Raw genomic sequence first — 19,674 nt, forward strand, 5'->3', positions numbered from 1 at the left:
GAAGGACAGGGAGAAGGAACATCCTCTACCCCTTGTTGTAGTGACAAGAAGCTTTTCTCCTTTAAGCACTGCTTTAACTGCAAATAAAGAGATATTGCCTATCTGGCAAAACATCAGCAGGGTGACCTTCAACAAGGCTGGGTGTGTGCTCTGTGAAAAACAAGGAGCTGAGCACGTCTCCAGAGCTTAGCTGGGCAGGGTTGGTCCTGCTCCATCCCCTGCAGTCACAGAGGCTGGAAAGGTGACTCCAGGGCTTGGATCAGGCTGCTTTCCACATGCTGGATTCCCAGGTGAAGCATGAAGTTGTCCTGGCCAGCTGCAGGAGCTGGGGAGGATGTGACTGAAGGGCAGCCAGCCTGGGCAGCCTCCTGCAGCTCCCAGTGTCCCTGTGGGTCTGTTCCAAACTGCATCAAAGTCAGCTGCAATTACTGAACCCAAGGGGGGGTTGCTTTTGCTCCCACAACTGCCTTGGTTGTTTGTTGAGATTATTTAGAGCAGGAAGGAGCCCATGTGGATTTTACCTGTGGCTTTTACACACCAGGCACTGCTGTTGTGTCAGCAGCTCTGAATCTCCAGGGTCAGAAGCCTCTCTCAGCAGCTCTGCTGCCACCACTCCTGAGCCCCTCCAACACGAACTTCTTGAAGGCTGCATCTCCTCCCTATCCCTGTCCTGCAGTTTTTTAGGCATATCCAGTGTACTTCTACCCCTTCTTGCAGGCAAAACTGATTTTACTTCTGTGCAGAGGCATTGCCAGAAAATTTCATTACCCAGTCAATGAAAACATCTACAGTCCATTACAGATGTTGAGAGAGAATGTTTTACCCAGTTGGAAGACTGAATTTGGAAGTAAGTTACTTGCAGATATTATTATTACAAGCCTGTCCTAGACAATAATAATGAAGTATTGATGGAAGTTTTGCCAGAGCAAAGACTGCTGGGTTTCATGCAGAGGAAAGATAGTATCTTCATTTAGTTTTATTAGACTCTTGATACTCTGCCCATGTATTTTTTAATTCACCACAGTAAAATTCTAATTAAAGAACAGACTTTGCTTCCCATTAATATGACACTAAAAAAAAAAAAAACATTTTAAAGAATGCAGCATCTTCTCCACCAAAATTATAATAAGACAAGCTGCCAGTGTTGTATAGAATGTTGTCTCTCCCTTATGAAGCGTTTCATGATTTTAAACTCCTTGTAAGATCCAGAGTGTCAGTAGAGTTAAAGGCTCATTAAACAGAGCAGTAATTTCTACAAAAAGAAATAGGAAATATTCTCAGGTTTTTTTAATGTTCTAATTTTCACTTCCTTTGAAGCGTCTGTCAAAATAACTCTTAGTAGAAATTCTGTAAACGCCACACTTCAATGTCTGTCAGGAGTAGAAGTTGTTCCTTCCTTTTTACTGGTTCCAAAATATATTGAGTTCATTACAGGATTTGGTGAGGCTGACATCCAAATACTTAACTTTTCTTTGACTTGGAGTGATTTTGTTTTCATTTATCCAAAAGACAAACCTCAGCTAGGTAACTGTTGTGAGCATTCTACAGAATACCAGAGGAATGTTCTTTAAACAAGAATTACTTTGGAAAGCAAATGTTTCCTCAGAGGATACTAAATAAACTGCAGGGTCTCTAAAGTGCTGAGCCTGAGTTAGGTACCACATGTTGGAGAGTCAGTGACTAATGAGATCATCATCCAAGATTAAATCAGGACCCAAATCAGCCACATGTTCTGTCTCTGATTCAGAGCAGGAACTTCAGGGAGAATCAGCAAAATCTTTCTTGAAGGATGAAAATCTGTTCTCCTGTCCTTAAGAAAGGGAAAAAAAAAAAAAAAACTACACACAAAATGAGGTTGATTTCTTCCTGTGAGTAATAATTTATTCATTTTGGGAAAAATCAGCTGATGTTCCCTTCCCAACCTTCCATTTCTACCTGATGAAGACTGATCCATAAACTGGGAGGATGAGACTGATTGCAAGTCCCTGCCAGCCTCAGATTAACCCCAGGGGTTTTCCTTTTGGGTGGATACACAAATGCATATTTACGTATGCAAAATACATTCTCTGGGCAGTCTTAGAGTGGTAAACAGTGAGACTGGCATTTTCTTCTTTATAATTGTGTGAGCTGTGACTGAAAGTCTGGCTTTGGAGATAAAAGGAATCCAGGATTGGGAACCTTAAGGCTGCAAAGCTACAAGCTCAGAAGTCAGCAAGTGCCAGGGTACCCTGTGCTCACATAATTAAAGAAAAGAGCATAATTCATAGGCTCAAGTACTGAATTACTGCTGTCCTTCCAACCTTTAATCTGACCTTTTATTTTTGTGACACCAGCGCCATAAGTCAAATGTCTTATTTACATGGGACGCTCCCTGTTTGCTTTGGGGAACCAAATGAAAGCAAATGAAGAAAAATCTCTTCAAGAGTGTCATCAGGCTGATGTTCAGGTGGTTCATCAGCAGGGACAGAGCAGAGCCTGACACATGGGTGATGACTGAGAGCACAGGGCTGGCACCCTCCCTGTGGGCCACTTACTGCACAGAGATCAAACAGCCAGTGGCCCATGGCTGCTCCCAGGAAAAATTGTAAGAGAAGTCCTGCTAAGGGCCTGGAGTCTTTAATTTCAGATTGCTTTTCATACAGTTGGAATCTTGGAGGAAGGCAGGTGATGAGTTATCCAGGGGTGGCACTGAGTAGCTGCAAATTGCAGTTTTTATCATTTGATTGAGTACAGGTGAATTTTCACTGGGACAGCTGAGCACACCCCTGGGGTGGGACAGTGGAAGGTGTCCCAGCTGAAATGATGGAATTAGAATGTCAGTCTCTAAGCATTTGGATGAACATTTTTGAAGGGCACTTTTATAAATTTGGATTATTTTGAGTGTTATTAACATGTGTTAGACGTTCCAAGGGTGATCAGTCTTATGAGACAGAGGTTTTTTGGGTTGGAATCAAGCGGATCAGCAGGTGATGTGTCAGTGACCTGGCTCGTGCCTTTAGCAGTGTGCTGGTGTCACTTGAGGGACTCAGCTCTGCTCAGAGCCAGCACAAAGTGCTGGGAGGTGTCATTGTAGGGGAATTCCCTCTTCATGGACCTTGTCCCAAACCTATTGCTTGGCTTCTGTTTGCAAAGGTGTTGAACTGTCCCAAAAGGAGTCATGTTTGTGCAGGGAGCAGACCCAGCTCAACCCAGGGCTCTAATTCTGCTGAATAAAGTGCAGGGAATAAAAACCTAACTGATTATTTTAAATTATCCTTCATTATATTCAGGAAATATATGTTTACCTTTTGGTGTTTCTTTGCCTGCTTTGCATTAGCTGGGTCAACCATTCCAGACGAAAAAACCCCACCCAGAGCTAAATCCACATTTCACCTCAATTTGTATGCACAGAATCACTTTACAACACTACAGTTACATTAAGAGGAGAATCTAGTCCTGATTTCAAAGTACATTCTAAAATAATCTCTCTTAAACCATGTCTTCCTAGATTTAATAAGTTAGTTTTATTTCCTGTTTGCTTTTTTAATGGCTAGTATCTAATTTAAACATTACAAACTGAATTTGGAAATATTCCAGAATATTGATTATTGAATATGAGCATGTTCTGTGCTGTAGCAAATTTGTAGAAAGCTGCTTTAAAGTGTGGATTAATTGAAGTTCCCCATCAGCCCAATTTGGTCCTGAGTCCTTGGGCCAAGGAAACCAGACACTGGGTTTTTTCAGCTGTGCCTTGTGCAGGATGCATGTGAACATCCCACTGGCTTTGCAGACCTGCAATACAGAAGTGGCCCTGGCTATAAAAGAGCCACAGGGAGGCTGATGCTGAGAGCAGAATAAACTCAGACCTTGAGACCACAGGTAGTGGTGCTGCTGTGATAGAAGATTTGTTTTCATGTGAATGGTGTGTGTGCAGTGATGGAAAAGCTCTGGAATAGCACTTTTGACTCTCTCTTGTTGGGATAAGTCACTCCATAAATGTCACCCCTTCCTTGGGAGTCCTTTTATTTGTCTGTTACCTTTTCAAACTCCTGTGTTTGCTTCATTGTGCCTGACTTGTGCTGCTGCACTGGGTGCTGGGTGTCTCTACTGACCCAGAGCACAGCAACTCCCTCATCATCCCTACAGGGATAAGCAGCCCTTGGGGGCACACAGCACTTCCCCTGTGTCCTCAGTGTCTGTTTACCAGGACACAGCTGGTAACAGCATTGGAGTGAACATTTCCTCACTGCAGGAGTGGTTAGGCACACTGGAACAGGCTCCCCAGGGAAGTGGTGGAGCCACCATCCCTGGAAGGGCTCAGGAACAAGCAGATGTGGCACTTCATGATATGGTTTAGTAGGCGTGGGGGTGTTCAGTTGAAAGTTGGACTTGGTGATCTTGGAGCTCTTTTCCAACCTTTTGGATTCTAGGATTTGATGATTCTATTTTCAGAGCCTGCAGGAATTAGCCCTCACTTCAGGAAGGAATTGAGGTTTAGTGTGGGAGTGACAATAGAAGGAAAACCCTTGGTGCTGCTCTGAGCAATCTCCTCTGAGGAGAGAATCCCTCCCCCGTCACAGCACCCTGTGCACAGCAGTGTGATTGTGCTTGGGCACCCAGCTTCATCCCTTACAGAGCCACATCCATTTTTTCTGATGACAGCTCATCTCCAGCCACATTTCCAAAGGTGAAGCAGTGAGGAAGTTAGCACATTTGCCAGGGAATGTGGGCACGTACCTGAAATATGGCAGTTCCCTTCAATGGAGCATCTCCCAGGATCACAGGGGCTGTGTAAGCCTCATCCCTCATGGTATTGACATCCCCACATGCAGCTAAGGGCAGCATTTGTACCTCCCTGACATCACCTCTCTCAGGTTGCTTTCCTTATTGATGGTCTGGTTAAAGTCTCTGTATCATTTGGACATTTTTAATGGCATCTGCATTTACAGCAGAGCGCTCGTGTGAGCTTTAATCAGCTCTCTGTTCACACCTTGTTGCTGTTATTATTTATCTCTATTACAGTAACTCACTGAGGCAACCAACAAGAGCAGGATCAGACTGTGCTAGGCTGGGGATGGGGTTTAAAATGGTCTCTCCTTGTTCATGGGAGAACTTGCTGATGATCCCAAAGTGCAGCAGGATCCCATGGCTCTGCACCTGCTCTGCTCTCTGTCTCTCTCCCAGAACCTGGAGTCACTGTCACACACCAGCCAGGATTTGCCACACTGATGTATAGAGAAAAAATTCCTTTTGGTTGCTGGAGTCTTTTGTTTCTTCTCTTTTATAATTCTCTACCAGCAGCTACTGGATCCCAGTCCTGTAGCCAGTTACACACTCAATTAGTCTCACACCTAAGCAAGCCTGCTGAGATCAGTGGAGTTAATTGTATGAATAAGTACTTGGATTTTAGCTTATCATCCCTGTATCTACCTTGGTAAAGGTACAGAGGTGCCCATCTCAGAGTTATCATTATATCATTATATAAATATCACATCATCTTCCAATGAAATGACTCCATAGTCATTGGAGTCACTGCAATGTGGGACTTAGAGGAAAGGGGAATGAAAAGCAACAGCAACTGATAAACTTTGAGCAGCAAAGATCTTATTTTCATGTGAGGTTACTGCAGTGTAAAAAATCAGATGAGGATGAAATTTCATTATCCAAATTTTACACTGACATATTGCTAACGTGACCAAATAGTGCTTGTAAATAAGTGTTCAAACAGGAGGGACTTACAGAAAAGGAGCTGTGTTTGGGGCAGGCACTGTACAGTTGAAACAAAGTGCTTGAACTAATGATGGGAAATGGTTTTCCCTTCCTACAAATGGTTTTCTTTTTCCTTCACTTCCTTTGAAAGTGAAACACATAAACCCAGCAGACAAATCAGATGCTTGGAGCACCCACCTGAGACATGAAAGAGCAAGGATAGAATTGTATCTTGTAATGAGTGTTATTTATTCATATTAAGGAAATTAATTGCAACTGGAGCTGTATCAGCTCAGAAGAAGGCACAGTTTGCAGCTGGGGCTCTGATGTGAGGTGTGGGAAGGCAGGAATCAATCCCCAGAGCACACAGGGTGCAGTTTGATCCCTGAACTCCACTTTCCTGTGCTCAGGGACGTCAGCTGTGCTTGTGTGGTTCAGGCTTGTGTCCTTTATGGAGGTGCAGAACTGCATCCCTTGATGTTCAAGTTGTGCAGAAAACAAATCAGTGTTTCTGGAATAGAAATTGCTGGGGAACTCCAGCAGCTCCAGCAGCTTTGCTCCCTGCCCCAGAAGGCTCACACAGCCTTAGCAAGTGTCTATGTGAAATAAAGATAGATCATCTCTTCCCACAGATTCTCAGGAATAATTTAAGTCTTATAAAGAGTAAGATTTTGTTTGCTTGGCTCCCTTGGTGTTTGAGAGGAGCTGTTTACAGCTGGGGGGAAGTGAGGCAAAGCAATAAAGGATCTGGGATGAGGCACGAGTGGGACTGTGCACAAGGGGACGTGGTGTGCTCTGCTCCCTGCAGGACATGCAACCTCTGCACCTGCATCCCCAAGATCTTTTGGAGACCGTGGAATTGTCTTCTGGGGGGTTATTTCAGCTTTTAACACTTGCTCAAGAAACACAGATTTGTAAACTGGTAATCAGCAGTGCAAATTAACTAAGAGCTGTCTTCTTTTTCTGCTGGATATCCTCACACTGACCAATGAGTATCCTCCTTCTCAAAATGAGGGATAATAAATAAAAATATTGCCAAAATTACTGGATAGAAGCAGTTTTTCAGTGTGGGTTTATAGCCAAGTACTGTAGAAGGAGAGGGCTATGAAATGTCTAGGACAAAAGCACCAGGCTTAAGTGAGCTTTACATTTACCTCACTAATCCTGGAAACAGATCCAGGGCTGAGAAGCAGCCTGTGTCACCTGGGATTAGTTTCCATGTTTGCAAATAAAAGAGGGTCTGAAGACAGCCCTGTTGCTGGGATTCCACTCTCCTCTCCTGCCTGGCAGTGGGATTTACACCACTCGCAGGAGGTTTGGTGGTGAAATTGAAACCAGCTCTGAGCACAGCCAGCTGTGCCTGGAAAGCCATTGGTAACTGAGTCCTTCCCAACAGCCTGTTCTGAATAGGGTGAGGATTTTCTTCATCCTTGCCACAGCTATGGTGAATGGCTGCTCAGTGGAGGATAGGGCTGCTGAAGAAATCCCTATTTTCCTGCAGATTTTTTTCTGACCTCGGGTGTCTGCTTGAGCTCTGTTCAGTGCATGCAGCTCAAAGAGGTGTTGTACAGGTGCTGTTTTGATAGCAAACAGGAGAAACTGCTCCTGTAGGGCTGGCTTCCCTCTCCCATCCTCCACATGCTCTTCAAAAGACAAGGGGTCAGGCAGGATCGTCACATGAGAGTTCTCCCTGTGCCTTACTACATTCCATAGGGAACCTCTTCTCCATGTCAGTGGCCAGAGGGTTTGGGGTCCTTCTGTGTTGCTGTTAGTAGCACAGGAATTACCTGATATATTCACTCCATACCCTCATCCCTGAGCCTGGGCAGCCTCAGGATGTCCTGTCCCCACTGTTATTTTATTTCCTCCCATCTACTTAGTCCAGACAACAAAAATAAATAAACAAATAAATACATCAGAAAACAACACCAAGGAGAAAGCTTTCTTTAGATTATCTTGTATGTTATCTTATGGGAACATAACAAAGAAACAATATTTGATGACATTATTAAATCGACAGGATTTGCTTGGCAACACCACCTGCCATTAAGTGCACTGCAGGCAGGATGTGACCCTCTGCATCTAATTCCACTATAAATTCATTCCTTCCAGCAATCTAAGAGCACTAAGAAACAGGATATTAAAAGATTTCAGGCCCGATCCAATAAGGTGTTAAACAAGTCCTCAACTTTAGGTATAACAGTGGTGCCATTGTGTCCTTGTACCCTAAAGCTGGGCTGGGGAGGAAGATGCTGAACCTGGGTCTGGGGGGGGAGAAGATGCTGAACCCGGGTCTGGGGGGGGAGATGCTGAACCTGGGTCTGGGGGGGGAGAAGATGCTGAACCCGGGTCTGGGGGGAGATGCTGAACCCGGGTCTGGGGGGGGATGCTGAACCTGGGTCTGGGTGGGGGAGAAGATGCTGAACCCGGGTCTCGGGGGGGAGATGCTGAACCCGGGTCTGGGGGGGGATGCTGAACCTGGGTCTCGGGGGGGAGATGCTGAACCCGGGTCTGGGGGGGGATGCTGAACCCGGGTCTGGGGGGGGGAGATGCTGAAGCTGAAGCGGGGGCGGGCAGATGTTAAAGCCGGGTCGGGGGGGCAGTTTGGGAGCGGGGGTTCCTTTGGAAGGCTGAGGCCGAGGTGCACACGGGGCTGTGGGGTGAGGCAGCCCCGTGTGCCCCGTGGGTAACTCCGGGTGCGTTCGCAGGCTGTGACAGCGAGCACTGGGGGCCCCACTGCAGCAACCGCTGCCAGTGCCAGAACGAAGCGCTCTGCAACCCCATCACGGGCGCCTGCGTGTGCGCCGATGGCTTCCGCGGCTGGCGCTGCGAGGAGCTCTGCGAGCCGGGCACCTACGGCAAGGGCTGCCACTTCCAGTGCCAGTGCCACCACGGGGCCACCTGCGACCACCAGACCGGAGAGTGCCACTGCGCGCCCGGCTACACCGGCGTATTGTAAGTGCGGCAGGAGCGCGCTGGGACTGCCTTGAACTGGTTTGGCTCAGACGCGTTTAACGCGAGAGTAATTGGCTGAGTTTACACCCTGTTATACACTGGCCTTTGTAGAAATCATAGAACGGGATTTCAGAGAGAATGGATAAAGGGAACATCTGTTCTTGCTGCTGGTTATACCTGTGTCCCTGAAGGGAGCCTTCAAGGGAGCTGGAGAGGAACTTAGGACAAGGGTGTCTAGTGATAGAACAAAGGGTGATGGATTTAAGCAGAGATAAATGGGATATTGGAAAGGAATTGTTCCCTGTGAGGGTGGGGAGGCCATGGCACAGGGTTCCCAGAGAAGCTGTGGATGCCCCTGGATCTCTGGAAATGTCCAAGGCCAGGTTGGATGGAGCTTGGAGCACACTGGGATAGTGGAAGTTGTCCTGCCCATGGCAGGGAGTTGGATCTGGCTTCAATGTCTCTTCCAACCCAAAACATCCTGGAGTTCTTTGATTCCGTGCTATTAAAATAAAATATAGTGCTAAAATAAGCTTTAAAATAATGTATATGTTCCAACTTGTGCAACAACTTTACCTGTTCCTAATTTCAGAATGCGAATACAATCCAAATTACAGTGGAGTTTTGATAAGCAGTTGGACTGTCTCTTCATTAGCAGTCCAGTGCAGCATCAAATGGGAGTTTTCCATCCCCAATTTATTTGACTTTCAATCTAACTGAGAAAGCATTGCTGTTAACTATATCAGCTTAGTATCTAGGGGGTAAATTTTAAGCAGAGAGCAGGGATTTAGCGGTGTGACTCCTATTAACTTTAACGAGAATCATGTAGCTAAATCCCCATCCACCACACGGAAAGTTTACCAGTAGGATTCACAAAATCTGCATATTAATTTTAGGACAGCAAGCAATAGTTTCTTGTTTAAAATTGCCCACAGTGTAACATCAGTTCTCATTAGAGATCTTTCAGTTGCTTCAGAAGTAATTATGTTTTTCAGAATTATTTAAGGGGAAAAGAGAATTTAGTCACTGAATTTGGTAGGAGATCTATTGAAGGTGAGTTAATACTTTTGCAGTCTATTATTATTTGTTGACCTGCATGAAGAGGAAGGTAAAAAATAAGGACAGAGTTAACCCTCATAAATAAGTGATAGGCCTTGTGAATATTTTATTTAGTACCTGATTTCCTCCTAGACTAGTGACCTCAGCCATGGAAGCACTCACTGCTAAGGACTCCACTTACTCTTGGGAGTGCTCCCCTTGACATCAGGGGTCAGTTCTCAGCAGGGCCAGCCCATGATGTTGTAGGAACACCTTCATCAGAGGACAGTCAGCTGGGGGACAACATCCTATAGTTTCAGAACCTCGATGCTGAAAGCTCTGATGTGCAGATGTAGGAGACCCTGGGTTTTGCAGGGATTACCCCCACATTGCCCCCCACGAGTACTGAGAGACTCAATGAGCTTAAATAGCCTTCAAATGATGTTGAGTCCATTATACACTGCAAATGTTAACATTCAGTAGTGACTGGAGGAATTTCAAGAGTTTCAATCCCATCCTTTTGTTCTGTTTGCAGCTTCTTTTATTGTCATGTCATGTAATTCACATTGAGGGCTTCATCCTGCAACTCATATTTTCCAGGGCTATTTTAATGGTTATGGGTTGTCCTGTGGGGATGGGTGAGATTTGGTACATGCAGAAAGGTTACACACATGCATCAGCCTTACAGGGCTGGATCCATGGCACATAACCACTCCAGCAGAAATAAAAGGAATCTCAGCTAATTGGCAGTGCCAGCTGAGCCTAACTGAGGTTTCATCATTTGCATGAGCACTCCCATGATGAGCTGTGTTGTGTGTTTTGCTCATTTGCTGTCCCTGTCAGGCCTGGAAGCTGATCTCTGTTTCTGTTCTCTCTCCCAAAGCTGCGAGGAGCTGTGTCCCCCCGGCAGCCACGGAGCGCAGTGCGAGCTGCGCTGCCCCTGCCAGAACGGGGGCGTTTGTCACCACATCACTGGGGAGTGCTCCTGTCCTGCTGGATGGATGGTGGGTACTGCTGCTCCTCACTCAGGGCCTGGAGCTGGCTGTTCATCGTTCACTGGCTCAGCTGATGTGTGCCCCCCAGGCTCTAAAAATTCCCAAACTGGAATCACATTTGCTGGGTGTGCACAGCACCTGCACAGACAGGCCACCACTTTGGGACCTGCCACCCTCCTTGGAAGTGTCCAGAAACATGTGGGTGTGGCACTTGGAGACAGGGGTTACTGGTGGGCTTGGCAGTGCAGGGGGAATGGTTGGACTTGATCATCTTGGGGAGCTTTTCCAGCCTTGGTGGTTCTGTGATTCTCTGACTGGTAGGTGCCATCACAGAGTTTAAAAACAACAGCATTCAACAGGACAAGAGAGTTATCTGTGAGTTCCACTTCCTTGGAATATTCCCTGGAGTCTTGGACAGTGCCCTCACACAGGACAGAAAGCTCAAAGCCCAGCTCAGCACAGTCAGAGGCACAAAGTGTCCTGTTCCCCTTCAGGGCAGAGGGGGAAGCCAGGAGGAATCCGAGGCTCAGGCAGGCAGCAGAGCTGAGCCCAGGGCACAGTTCAGTGTCGTGGCCTTGCCAAGGCACCACTGTCATTGATTGCCAGAGATTTGCTTGTGTCAGGGCCTGCACTGCAGAGAGACAGCTGCCCTAACCTTTAATCCTTCGTGTCAGGAAAGCAATGCCAAGCATTTCCAAAGTCCTCAACTTGTTCAATAATGTAATAATGAACTCTCTTGGGGCATGCCAAGTCTCACAGGCCGTCATCCCATTTAGCTGTACTAAACTTCCTGGCATTTTTCCTCTATCTGACAATAAGTCTCTTGGCAAAGTTGCTGGATTTTAAAGCATGCAAGTACTCTGAATTTTTTATTTTTACATGGAAAGCCTTGCAGATCATCACACAACTGTGAATTCTGATGGGGACCCTCTACCTGTTCAAACATACAAAAGCTGAGAGAGATTTATGTTCCTTTCCATTTATGCATCAACAGCTTTGAGTTCAAAAGCACCAGCTATGAGATGCTGCTGTACATCAGCAACAATGTTCCGTAGGAGAACATTGCTGTCCTTAATTTTGGGTGGAAAAGATCTCTAACTAGAGAGCTGGAATCTCTCTAACACCACCCATCATGGCAAGGGTGGTGATGAGGTTATTCCAATTCAAATGACAAAGGCAAAACTTGTCAGAAGTATGAATATGGCCCCTTGCCCTCACCTGGCAGCCAGTGGTGGCAAAGAAAAGGTTCTTTCCTTGAGTGCTGGAGCATCAGGAAAGCAATTCACCTGTCAGTCCAGTGATCAATAAAGTGATTCACATAAAAATATTACTTTTTTCATCTCTCCTCCTGCATGCCAAGTTTTCTCAGGATTTAAGGTGCTTTGCTGTATTCTTCCTTACTTGTATTTTATCAGGAGTTTTCTCCTCTTTTCAAAATTAAAACATCACTAAACAAATAAGAATAGCAGAATAGAACAGGAATTTTTAGATGTCTTTTAGGATGCAGCACAGACCTGAAGAAGAACCAGAGCACTGCACAGCAGCTGTGGTTGTATTCTGGCCCAGTCCTGCCCAATTCCTTACAGCCTGGAGTTCTTTTATGCATTTTTAGGAGCCCAGAGAGACATTTCTGAAAACTGTGTTGTTGGCTGCTCTGTCCCTGGAGGAACCCTAGAGTTAACAATTGATGTTTGAAACAAGCATAACTGAAAACTGAAGAGAAAGATCAAGTATTCTGCAGAATGAAACTGAAATTATAAGTAAAAGCACTCAGCTTGTAAATGTTGAGATTTTAAGTATAAGGGGTCTCTCCAGGGTTTTAATGAAAAGCTGGTAATTCAGTGTACAGAGAGAGAGATAACAAGTGTGTTTTCATGCTATATTTTTAACTCTTGGTGGTTGGAGTGGTTTGGGAAGTGAGACATGAGGGGGCTGTAAAGGAGCAGGCGAGATGGGATTGCTAGACAGCATTCATTTTATTTCACACCACGGATTTCTGTGACACCAGGAATTTTACTTGCTGATTTTGAGGCTTGAGACTGCACATATATATTGAATATACCATCGTTTTGGAAGGAGAGAATTCTCCCTAGATTTTTACTAGTGCAAATCCACTTGGACTTTATTGCTGCTGGAGGAGCTGCAACTTTTATCCTTTCCTAGGTTGGCTTATTAACAGGAGCTCAGCTCCCTTGGGGTTTGGTGGGATGGGGAAGGGAAAGCATTGACTTTAAAAGGAGGAAGTTCTGGGGTTCTGGGGTTCTTCTTTGGATCTGCCATCTTCAAAGCCTGGTTCTTTTATGACTTGTAATTTCTTTCCTCCCACCAGTGCTGAATCTCCCAGCAGCAGGAGTTCCATGGATGGTGTCCTGTGGGACTTTACTGCCCCATGGGTTCCTCACCAGGAGGATGGTGGCCAACAGCTTCTGTTGTTGAACAGTCTACAGAACGTGGCTTGCAGCATCCCACAATGCTGAGCTTTTTCCACTTCTGTGCTTTTGTGGCTGTGGAGTTTAGTGGGTGGCTGCTTTAGGGCCTCATTAACAATTTACAGGTTTAATTCTATACATCTTTCTCATTTGCAATATTAAATTCTCCAAGCACTCTCAGGAAGTGGGGAGAGAAGTTAATTTAGCATTTACAATGTTTCTCAGAAGCCCTTTTGAAGGACTAGATCTCTGTGCTCAGGAAAGCAGCAATATTTCCTGATGTGACAGAACATTTGTCACTGGCAACTCCCCCTGTTTGGCCCCAGACCCCCTTCCCTGTGGTAATACAGCACATTCTGCTCATCACTTCTCTCCTATTGATTCTGGCCATTGTGAAGCAAAATTTGTATTTTTGTCTATTTTTCTTTCTGTTGGGGATTTTAAAAGTGGAAGTGTCTGAGAAAATGGAGCAGGAAAAAAAATCTTTTCTGTCCTACAAAATACAGCAAACAGTGTCAAAAGCAGAAGCTGATGAGATCAGGGCCTTAAAAAAGGTGCTGATGGGATGAACTTTGCTGATTAGATGTATAAGTAGCAGGAAATGTTGGTCTGACATTTGATCCTCTAGAGAGGGATGTTTTGAATTCCCTTAGTACATATTAATGCAGAAAGTACAGCTAAAGATTCTCTTGGCTCCAGGGGAGTGCATCCCAGAGTATTGCTTTCTCATCATTTGTTGATAGAAATCCTGTTCCTTTTGAGACATGAAGGGAGAAAGTATTTATTATCAAGATAAATGGACACTTAGGTTTTCAGATATATAGTGTTGTGTATTACTCAAGTCCAGAGACACCAGTTTTTAACTCTGTAATCTGAAAGTTCCTGAACTGAGGCCAAGCTGTCTGTTTTACAGCCAAGGAGCCACATAGCCCTGGTTGGGAAAGGCTCAAAGTATCTGTTTTATGGTGACATTGAAGAGCAGCCTCTTCACTTTGGGGCTGTTGATACAGCTAAACTTCCCAAGGCCTGAGGAGTGAAAGCAGCCATTATATTCCTGGTTTATATTTTGAATGACTTGTGTCTGATAACGTGCTTTGTTCAAAACCCAGAGGCCCCAGGGCTTGCTTAGGGAAACAGAGAAATTAAACCCAAATAATCCTGTGGCCAGACACTGTTTCTGTCTCATGCTGGGCACTGTGGTGGCACTGGCAGCAGCACCACTTGCTGCAGATGCCAAACATTTTCCATTATAGGACCACAACTTCAGATCCCAGCACTGCCAGACTCGTTTTGGCTGAAGTTCCTCAGTTGGATGCCAGCCTCAGGCTTTATATTTGCTCACAGGGAGAAAAACATTCATACAACTTCTAAGAAAGTCTGGGAAAATCCTTGTAAGGCCTTGATACTTGGCAGGGACATTATGGGATACCTGGGGGGAAACCACCTGAGACTGGCAGGTAAATTTTCCAAAGACATGGCTCCACACAAGGGTGAGCATTCCCTGCCCTGGGGCTGAGCAGCTGGAGCAGGGATTACCTGGGAGCTGCTTTGCTTGTGAGCAGTGCCAGGGGCTCAGCAGGGACAGTCTGGCTTTGCTTCACTCCCAGGGCTGGGTAAGCAGGGAGGGGAAGGAGGAAACATCTCAGGGATGAGCATTTGGGTCTGGATGGAGGAGAGGATTAAAGGGGAGGCTGCAGCAGGGATTTGGAATAGACTGGAATAAAGAGGCAGGAAAGCAGAGGACTGGGAGCGGAGGCAGGTCAGGGACTGAGATGGGGCTCCAGGGTTGGGGATAAGGAGCTGGGAGGATGCTGGCTGCTGCATCCTGTCACTGTTTAGGGATTAGGTAGATATTCCACTGCAAAATTCCAGTGGCTTTCCCAAAGCTCTGTCAGATCCATTCTGTGCTGCTTTGAGAGATGGATGTGTGGCTGGAGAGAGCAGAGTGAAGGGTGTGAAGGGCTGTAGGGGAATCTCCAGCCTCCAGCTGGGTTGGATGAATGAGACTGGCTGAACAGATGAGATCATCAGAGACCATCAAAACCAGCACAGCTACACCCTCCCAGTGCAACCTTCCCGACAATCCCTTCCTTCCCAAACCTTCTCTGTGCAGCAGGTGGCCAACAGCTTTCCAGACTCTCCATTGCACAAAAACCCCAGGAGCACAAAGCAGCCTTGTAGATGTCTCTGGTTGCCTTCAACTTCTCCCACATCTTGGTGTGGCCGTTCAAGGGGCAGTGCAAGCCCAGCTGCAGTTTGTGGGGGAGATCCAAGGAAGAGAATTATCCCTGAGTGTGCAGTGGGGAGAAAAATCCCTTCTGGAGTCAGGCCAGGCAGGCATTTACTGTGGTAGCAGAGTTTTCAGACTGTCGTTAGCACATCTTATGCAGATAAAATATTGCTGCTACACTTACATCTAGTTTTAGCAAGAAGGACAATAAAATTCCAAGCTGCATAGAGAAATTTATTGCATTATGAATGTTGACTGAAATATTGCTCTTTCTACAACCTTACCAGGGGCTGGTGTGTGCACAGCCTTGTCCTCCTGGAACCTTTGGAATTAACTGCAGCCAGGACTGTCCATGCCACAACGGAGGGCACTGTGACCCCGTGACAGGAAAATGCCTGTGTGCAGCTGGCTATATAGGAGACAGGTAAAAACCAACCCCCAAAGCCTTTCATTTTAACCATGGACTGTCAATATTTATATCCCTTCTAGGACATTCTTCCTCCCTGAAAAATGGTGTTATGTCTCTATTGCTCCAATTAGGTTCATCCTTCTGAAGCACTTCAAGCAATATAAATGTGGCAATGTTATTACTTTTTATTGGCAATGCTCTCCATTTACAGGGGTTTTTAATATAACTTTTAAAATTTAATGGATTAAATTTAATTTAGATATTTACAGTGATAAATTTAATAGAGAGCATTACATGTTTACAAGATATGTAAATGAACTATCTTTATACAAATTAATATCCTCAAGAGTAAGCAATGCTGCAGTTTAATGTCTCCTTCATTCTTCTGTGCTGCTGTAGCACTGATCCATCTCAGCCACCAGCAAAAGGTGATAAATCCTCAAAATTTATAAACGAGAGCCTTCACCCATGAATCGATCAGAGCAGATGATAATATTGTTTTACCAAGGTGTCATGGATTCAGCAGAATGACTCCCCAGCAAAGTCAATGAGGGATTGCAGCACGTGCTGGCTTAGCCTGCAGCTAATCCTGGCTAACAAAGGTTGGGAAGTGCAGTTAAAGCAGCTCTCAGGAGCACTTTGCATGGGACCTGTGGCACCAGGGTTTGCAGAGATGCACAGCTCACCAGTGGATGCTGTGCTAAAGCACTTTCTCCTCTATATTCCCTTTTTTATTAGTTCTATACTGACATATGCTACAATTCTGTTTTTATGCAACAAATCTCACTGGAGTTTCTCATCTCTGCCCTCAGTGAACAATCAGCAGGTCGTTGGAGCACAAGCATCCAGCCCTCAGCCCCGTGGGAGGGTCAGAAGGCTGCTCCTCCCCATTACACATGGAGCCTCCCTGTTTCCATTTTATGGACAGTTATAATTAGAGAGGGCTCTGGAGTTTCTGTCAGGATTTGCATGGGGTTGAATATGGAGGAAATACTAATTATTTCCAAGTAATTTAGAGGAGAAGGCACCAATGTGCCTCTCTTCCCCATTCTCCATCTGGAGACTGTTTCCAGACATGAGGTACCATATCATTCCTGTTTCTCTTTTTGTGGAGCCTTTTCCACTGAAGGAGGCAGCTGTGCAGCCTGGGCCTTTATAGTGGGGACCACACTTGAATCCCAAGCTGCTCCCAGTGCTGGCCATGCTGGGGGAGGCTGGCAGAGCCTCTCTTGCTCTCCTCATTTGGTTGTTGCCCACCCTGATGGATTCCTGGCTGTGGAAGGATCAATCCAATCAAGTGTTGAAGCTGTTGGGAGCTCCCAGCCAGCAGCCTGCATCCTGTTGGGGATGAGGAAAGGAGATGGGAAGAGGATTTTACTGCTGATTGGAAAAGTGAGGGAAGGTCACATTCTGCATCCAAGCAAAACCCTTGGGAATGGCTGAGCTTCTCCATCCCAGAGCAGGGAAGTAAAAGAGGCTGAGAGGAGAGGCAGGAGAGCAGAAATGCAGGTGTGTGAGAGGATGAATGAGAACAGGATTGAAAAGGTAAACAGGCACTTAGGAAAGCTCTGCTGCAGCAGGGTAAAACTGGATTAAACTAGAAATTCCCACCTTTCCAACAGGTTCCTGGAAAATCAGAACATGCTCATCTCTCAGCCTTTAATCCCCCTTCCAGAAGGGAGGGGAAACCTCAGGTCTGTTGTATCCAGCTGCAGTTCTTGCAGCTGCAGCTCCTTGGGGCTGGGCAGCCCTGGTTTGTACTGGCTGTACTGGTTTGCTCTGAGCACACACCTGCCTCACCTGCCTGGGGCCCCACTGAGTTCAGTGAGGGACAAGGTCTTTAGAGAGTCTGAGTGGCTTTCCTTGGTTTTGTGTTCACACCACAGGGACAATGGGACAGACCAGGCAGCTCCAGCTTTGCTCAGAGTCTGTTTTACCCTCTGCATCTCCTGCAGCTGTTGCAGTGTCACAGCAAAAAAGAGAGGAGGAAAATCTGCTGCACAACAAAACACTGCCTGCTTTAGCATTTTACAAGGCATTGAAAAAAAACTTAATAATGACAGATACTGTGAATAACTGCAATAAAGACATAAATACATTTTACCTACTATCATCTTAAAATTGTCAATAAGTACTATATAATGCTCCAGTTCATCACCATGTGCAGAAGATAATAACACACAGTTAGATAAATATCTGTGGAGATGAAATGGGCATAAAGGTCTGTGTGAGTGTAATTGCCACACTTTTGTTCCCTACCTGTTTTCCAAGAGTGGCAGTGCACTAAATCTCTAGGAAATTGGCAGCACTGTTAATAACTGCAGGATGCTTTGTGTTCACTGAAATGACTGGATCTGTCATGGAAATGTGTGTTTTACAAACTGGAAAGGAATAATAGCAGAGGCACAGTTAGAAGCTGAGAATGGAGTGTTTCAGAATTGAGTGGCTCACAGGAAAAGTGAACATGCTGCTTTAGCTTTGTTTTCCATATTGCCCTTAAATCGAAAGATTGAATCTTAACAGAATAAATCTCACATTTATTAGAACCATATGGGCAGATTTACTCTCCTGTTGTGCTTGTGCTTGTATCTCTTATCTCCAGGTTAGTGCATTTTGGATGGTTTTCATATTTGTGCTACATAAATGTGATCATTGTTCCAAAACAAAGAGGACAGCCTAAAAAACTTCGCAGCATTATTCCTTAAAAAAAGAAAATTGTGGGTAAAAATGTAGGAGCATGTACTAAGTTCATCTGTTAAGTATGCTGTCTTCTGTTTAATATTTTGTAAAATTGCTTCCATTAATTCTACAGGTGACAGCCACATTATCCTATCCCAACCCAAATAATTATGGTACATATTAAAGTTCAGTGGATATTATAATACGAATCTCCCCAGATAGGCAGAAAGCAATGTAAATTAAACAAGAAACATAACTAGGGCTTAGCAGCTCATTTTGTAATTTAATTGAACAATGTATCTGGTTGTTAATGGTGCTATGGACACATTAGATTGATATGTTGCAAAGGGAAGATGTTTAAGTAGAAAGCTAATTCCTGCTGTGATTATTCTCATGTTCCAGAGGAGTCATTATTAGTATTCTTTGTATAAAATTCATTAGCGGTAGCTGCTTGATCTCCAAATAAATAAGTTGGTTAAATTGTTAGTAGAAAAAGGCTAATTATGTAAATGGATTAGGCCGTCAATATTTCATTTCCAGATGCTTTTCTCCCTGCTAGGTAATGCTTCATCTTCTATAAATATAGAATGATACAGTGCACTATTGACTAAGAATTCACCCCGTGGAGCTCAGAGCTCTCCTGCTCACTCAGGGTCTGTGCTGCAGTGGGGACATGAGGAGCTTCATTGTTCCTCCTTGCATTTCATTTGCTGGGTGTGTTCCAGCCCCACTGTTCCCATTCTTTGCTGGCTCTTTCCTTTGCAGCTGAGCCCCCTGAGAGCAGCAGGACTCTCTCTCTCTGGTGCCTCTCCAGACTCTTTCCCTCTTTGTCCCAGACTCCTCTCACTTTGGGTCTCTATGAACTCCTCAACTCGGATTTGCAACCAGCAGCTGCGTCGGTGCCTGCTGGAATTAAATCACCAGCCAGTCCCTTTGCTGTGTTCATTTATTCTTAGTAAAACGTGATAATCCGAAGCTGCAAAAGTAATGCCCTTCTTATATACTGCCTGTGTTCATTGCAGTTTTGCCTGGCTTGCATCACACATTAATCTTTTATTACTGATCATTATATTAACTCTCACCTGCCAGCTGTGAAATGACCTGCAGAAAGACATTTAACAATTGCCTCCATCCACTGAGTTTACAGTATACACTTTAATCAATGCTCAGGCTTAAATTAATGCTGATAGGCAATTTCCAATGCCTGGCATCCATGTGATAAGGGAATTGGGCTTTTCTGGGCTTCTTTTT

At 45.1% G+C, this 19,674-nt stretch overlaps 2 protein-coding genes across 5 annotated transcripts in view; both read left to right on the forward strand.

Moving 5' to 3' along the window:
- Nucleotides 1-19,674, forward strand: part of RPL4 (ribosomal protein L4) — a 342,845-nt gene that overhangs the window by 234,634 nt on the left and 88,537 nt on the right. The window lies entirely within an intron of this gene.
- The window catches only part of MEGF11 (multiple EGF like domains 11), a 254,555-nt gene that overhangs the window by 151,026 nt on the left and 83,855 nt on the right, over nt 1-19,674 (forward strand). For all 4 annotated transcript variants that reach the window (XR_007778325.1, XM_050978234.1, XM_030228390.2 and 1 more), the window contains 3 exons: nt 8,397-8,643; nt 10,565-10,685; nt 15,623-15,759. Coding sequence is in view for 3 of the 4 variants with exons in the window: in XM_050978234.1 (XP_050834191.1) it covers nt 8,397-8,643; nt 10,565-10,685; nt 15,623-15,759 (505 nt within the window). In the remaining variant the exon portion in view is untranslated. The remainder of the gene's footprint in view (nt 1-8,396; nt 8,644-10,564; nt 10,686-15,622; nt 15,760-19,674) is intronic.

Source organism: Serinus canaria, chromosome 10 (assembly GCF_022539315.1).
Source record: "Serinus canaria isolate serCan28SL12 chromosome 10, serCan2020, whole genome shotgun sequence".
Taxonomy (NCBI): Eukaryota; Metazoa; Chordata; class Aves; order Passeriformes; family Fringillidae; genus Serinus; species Serinus canaria.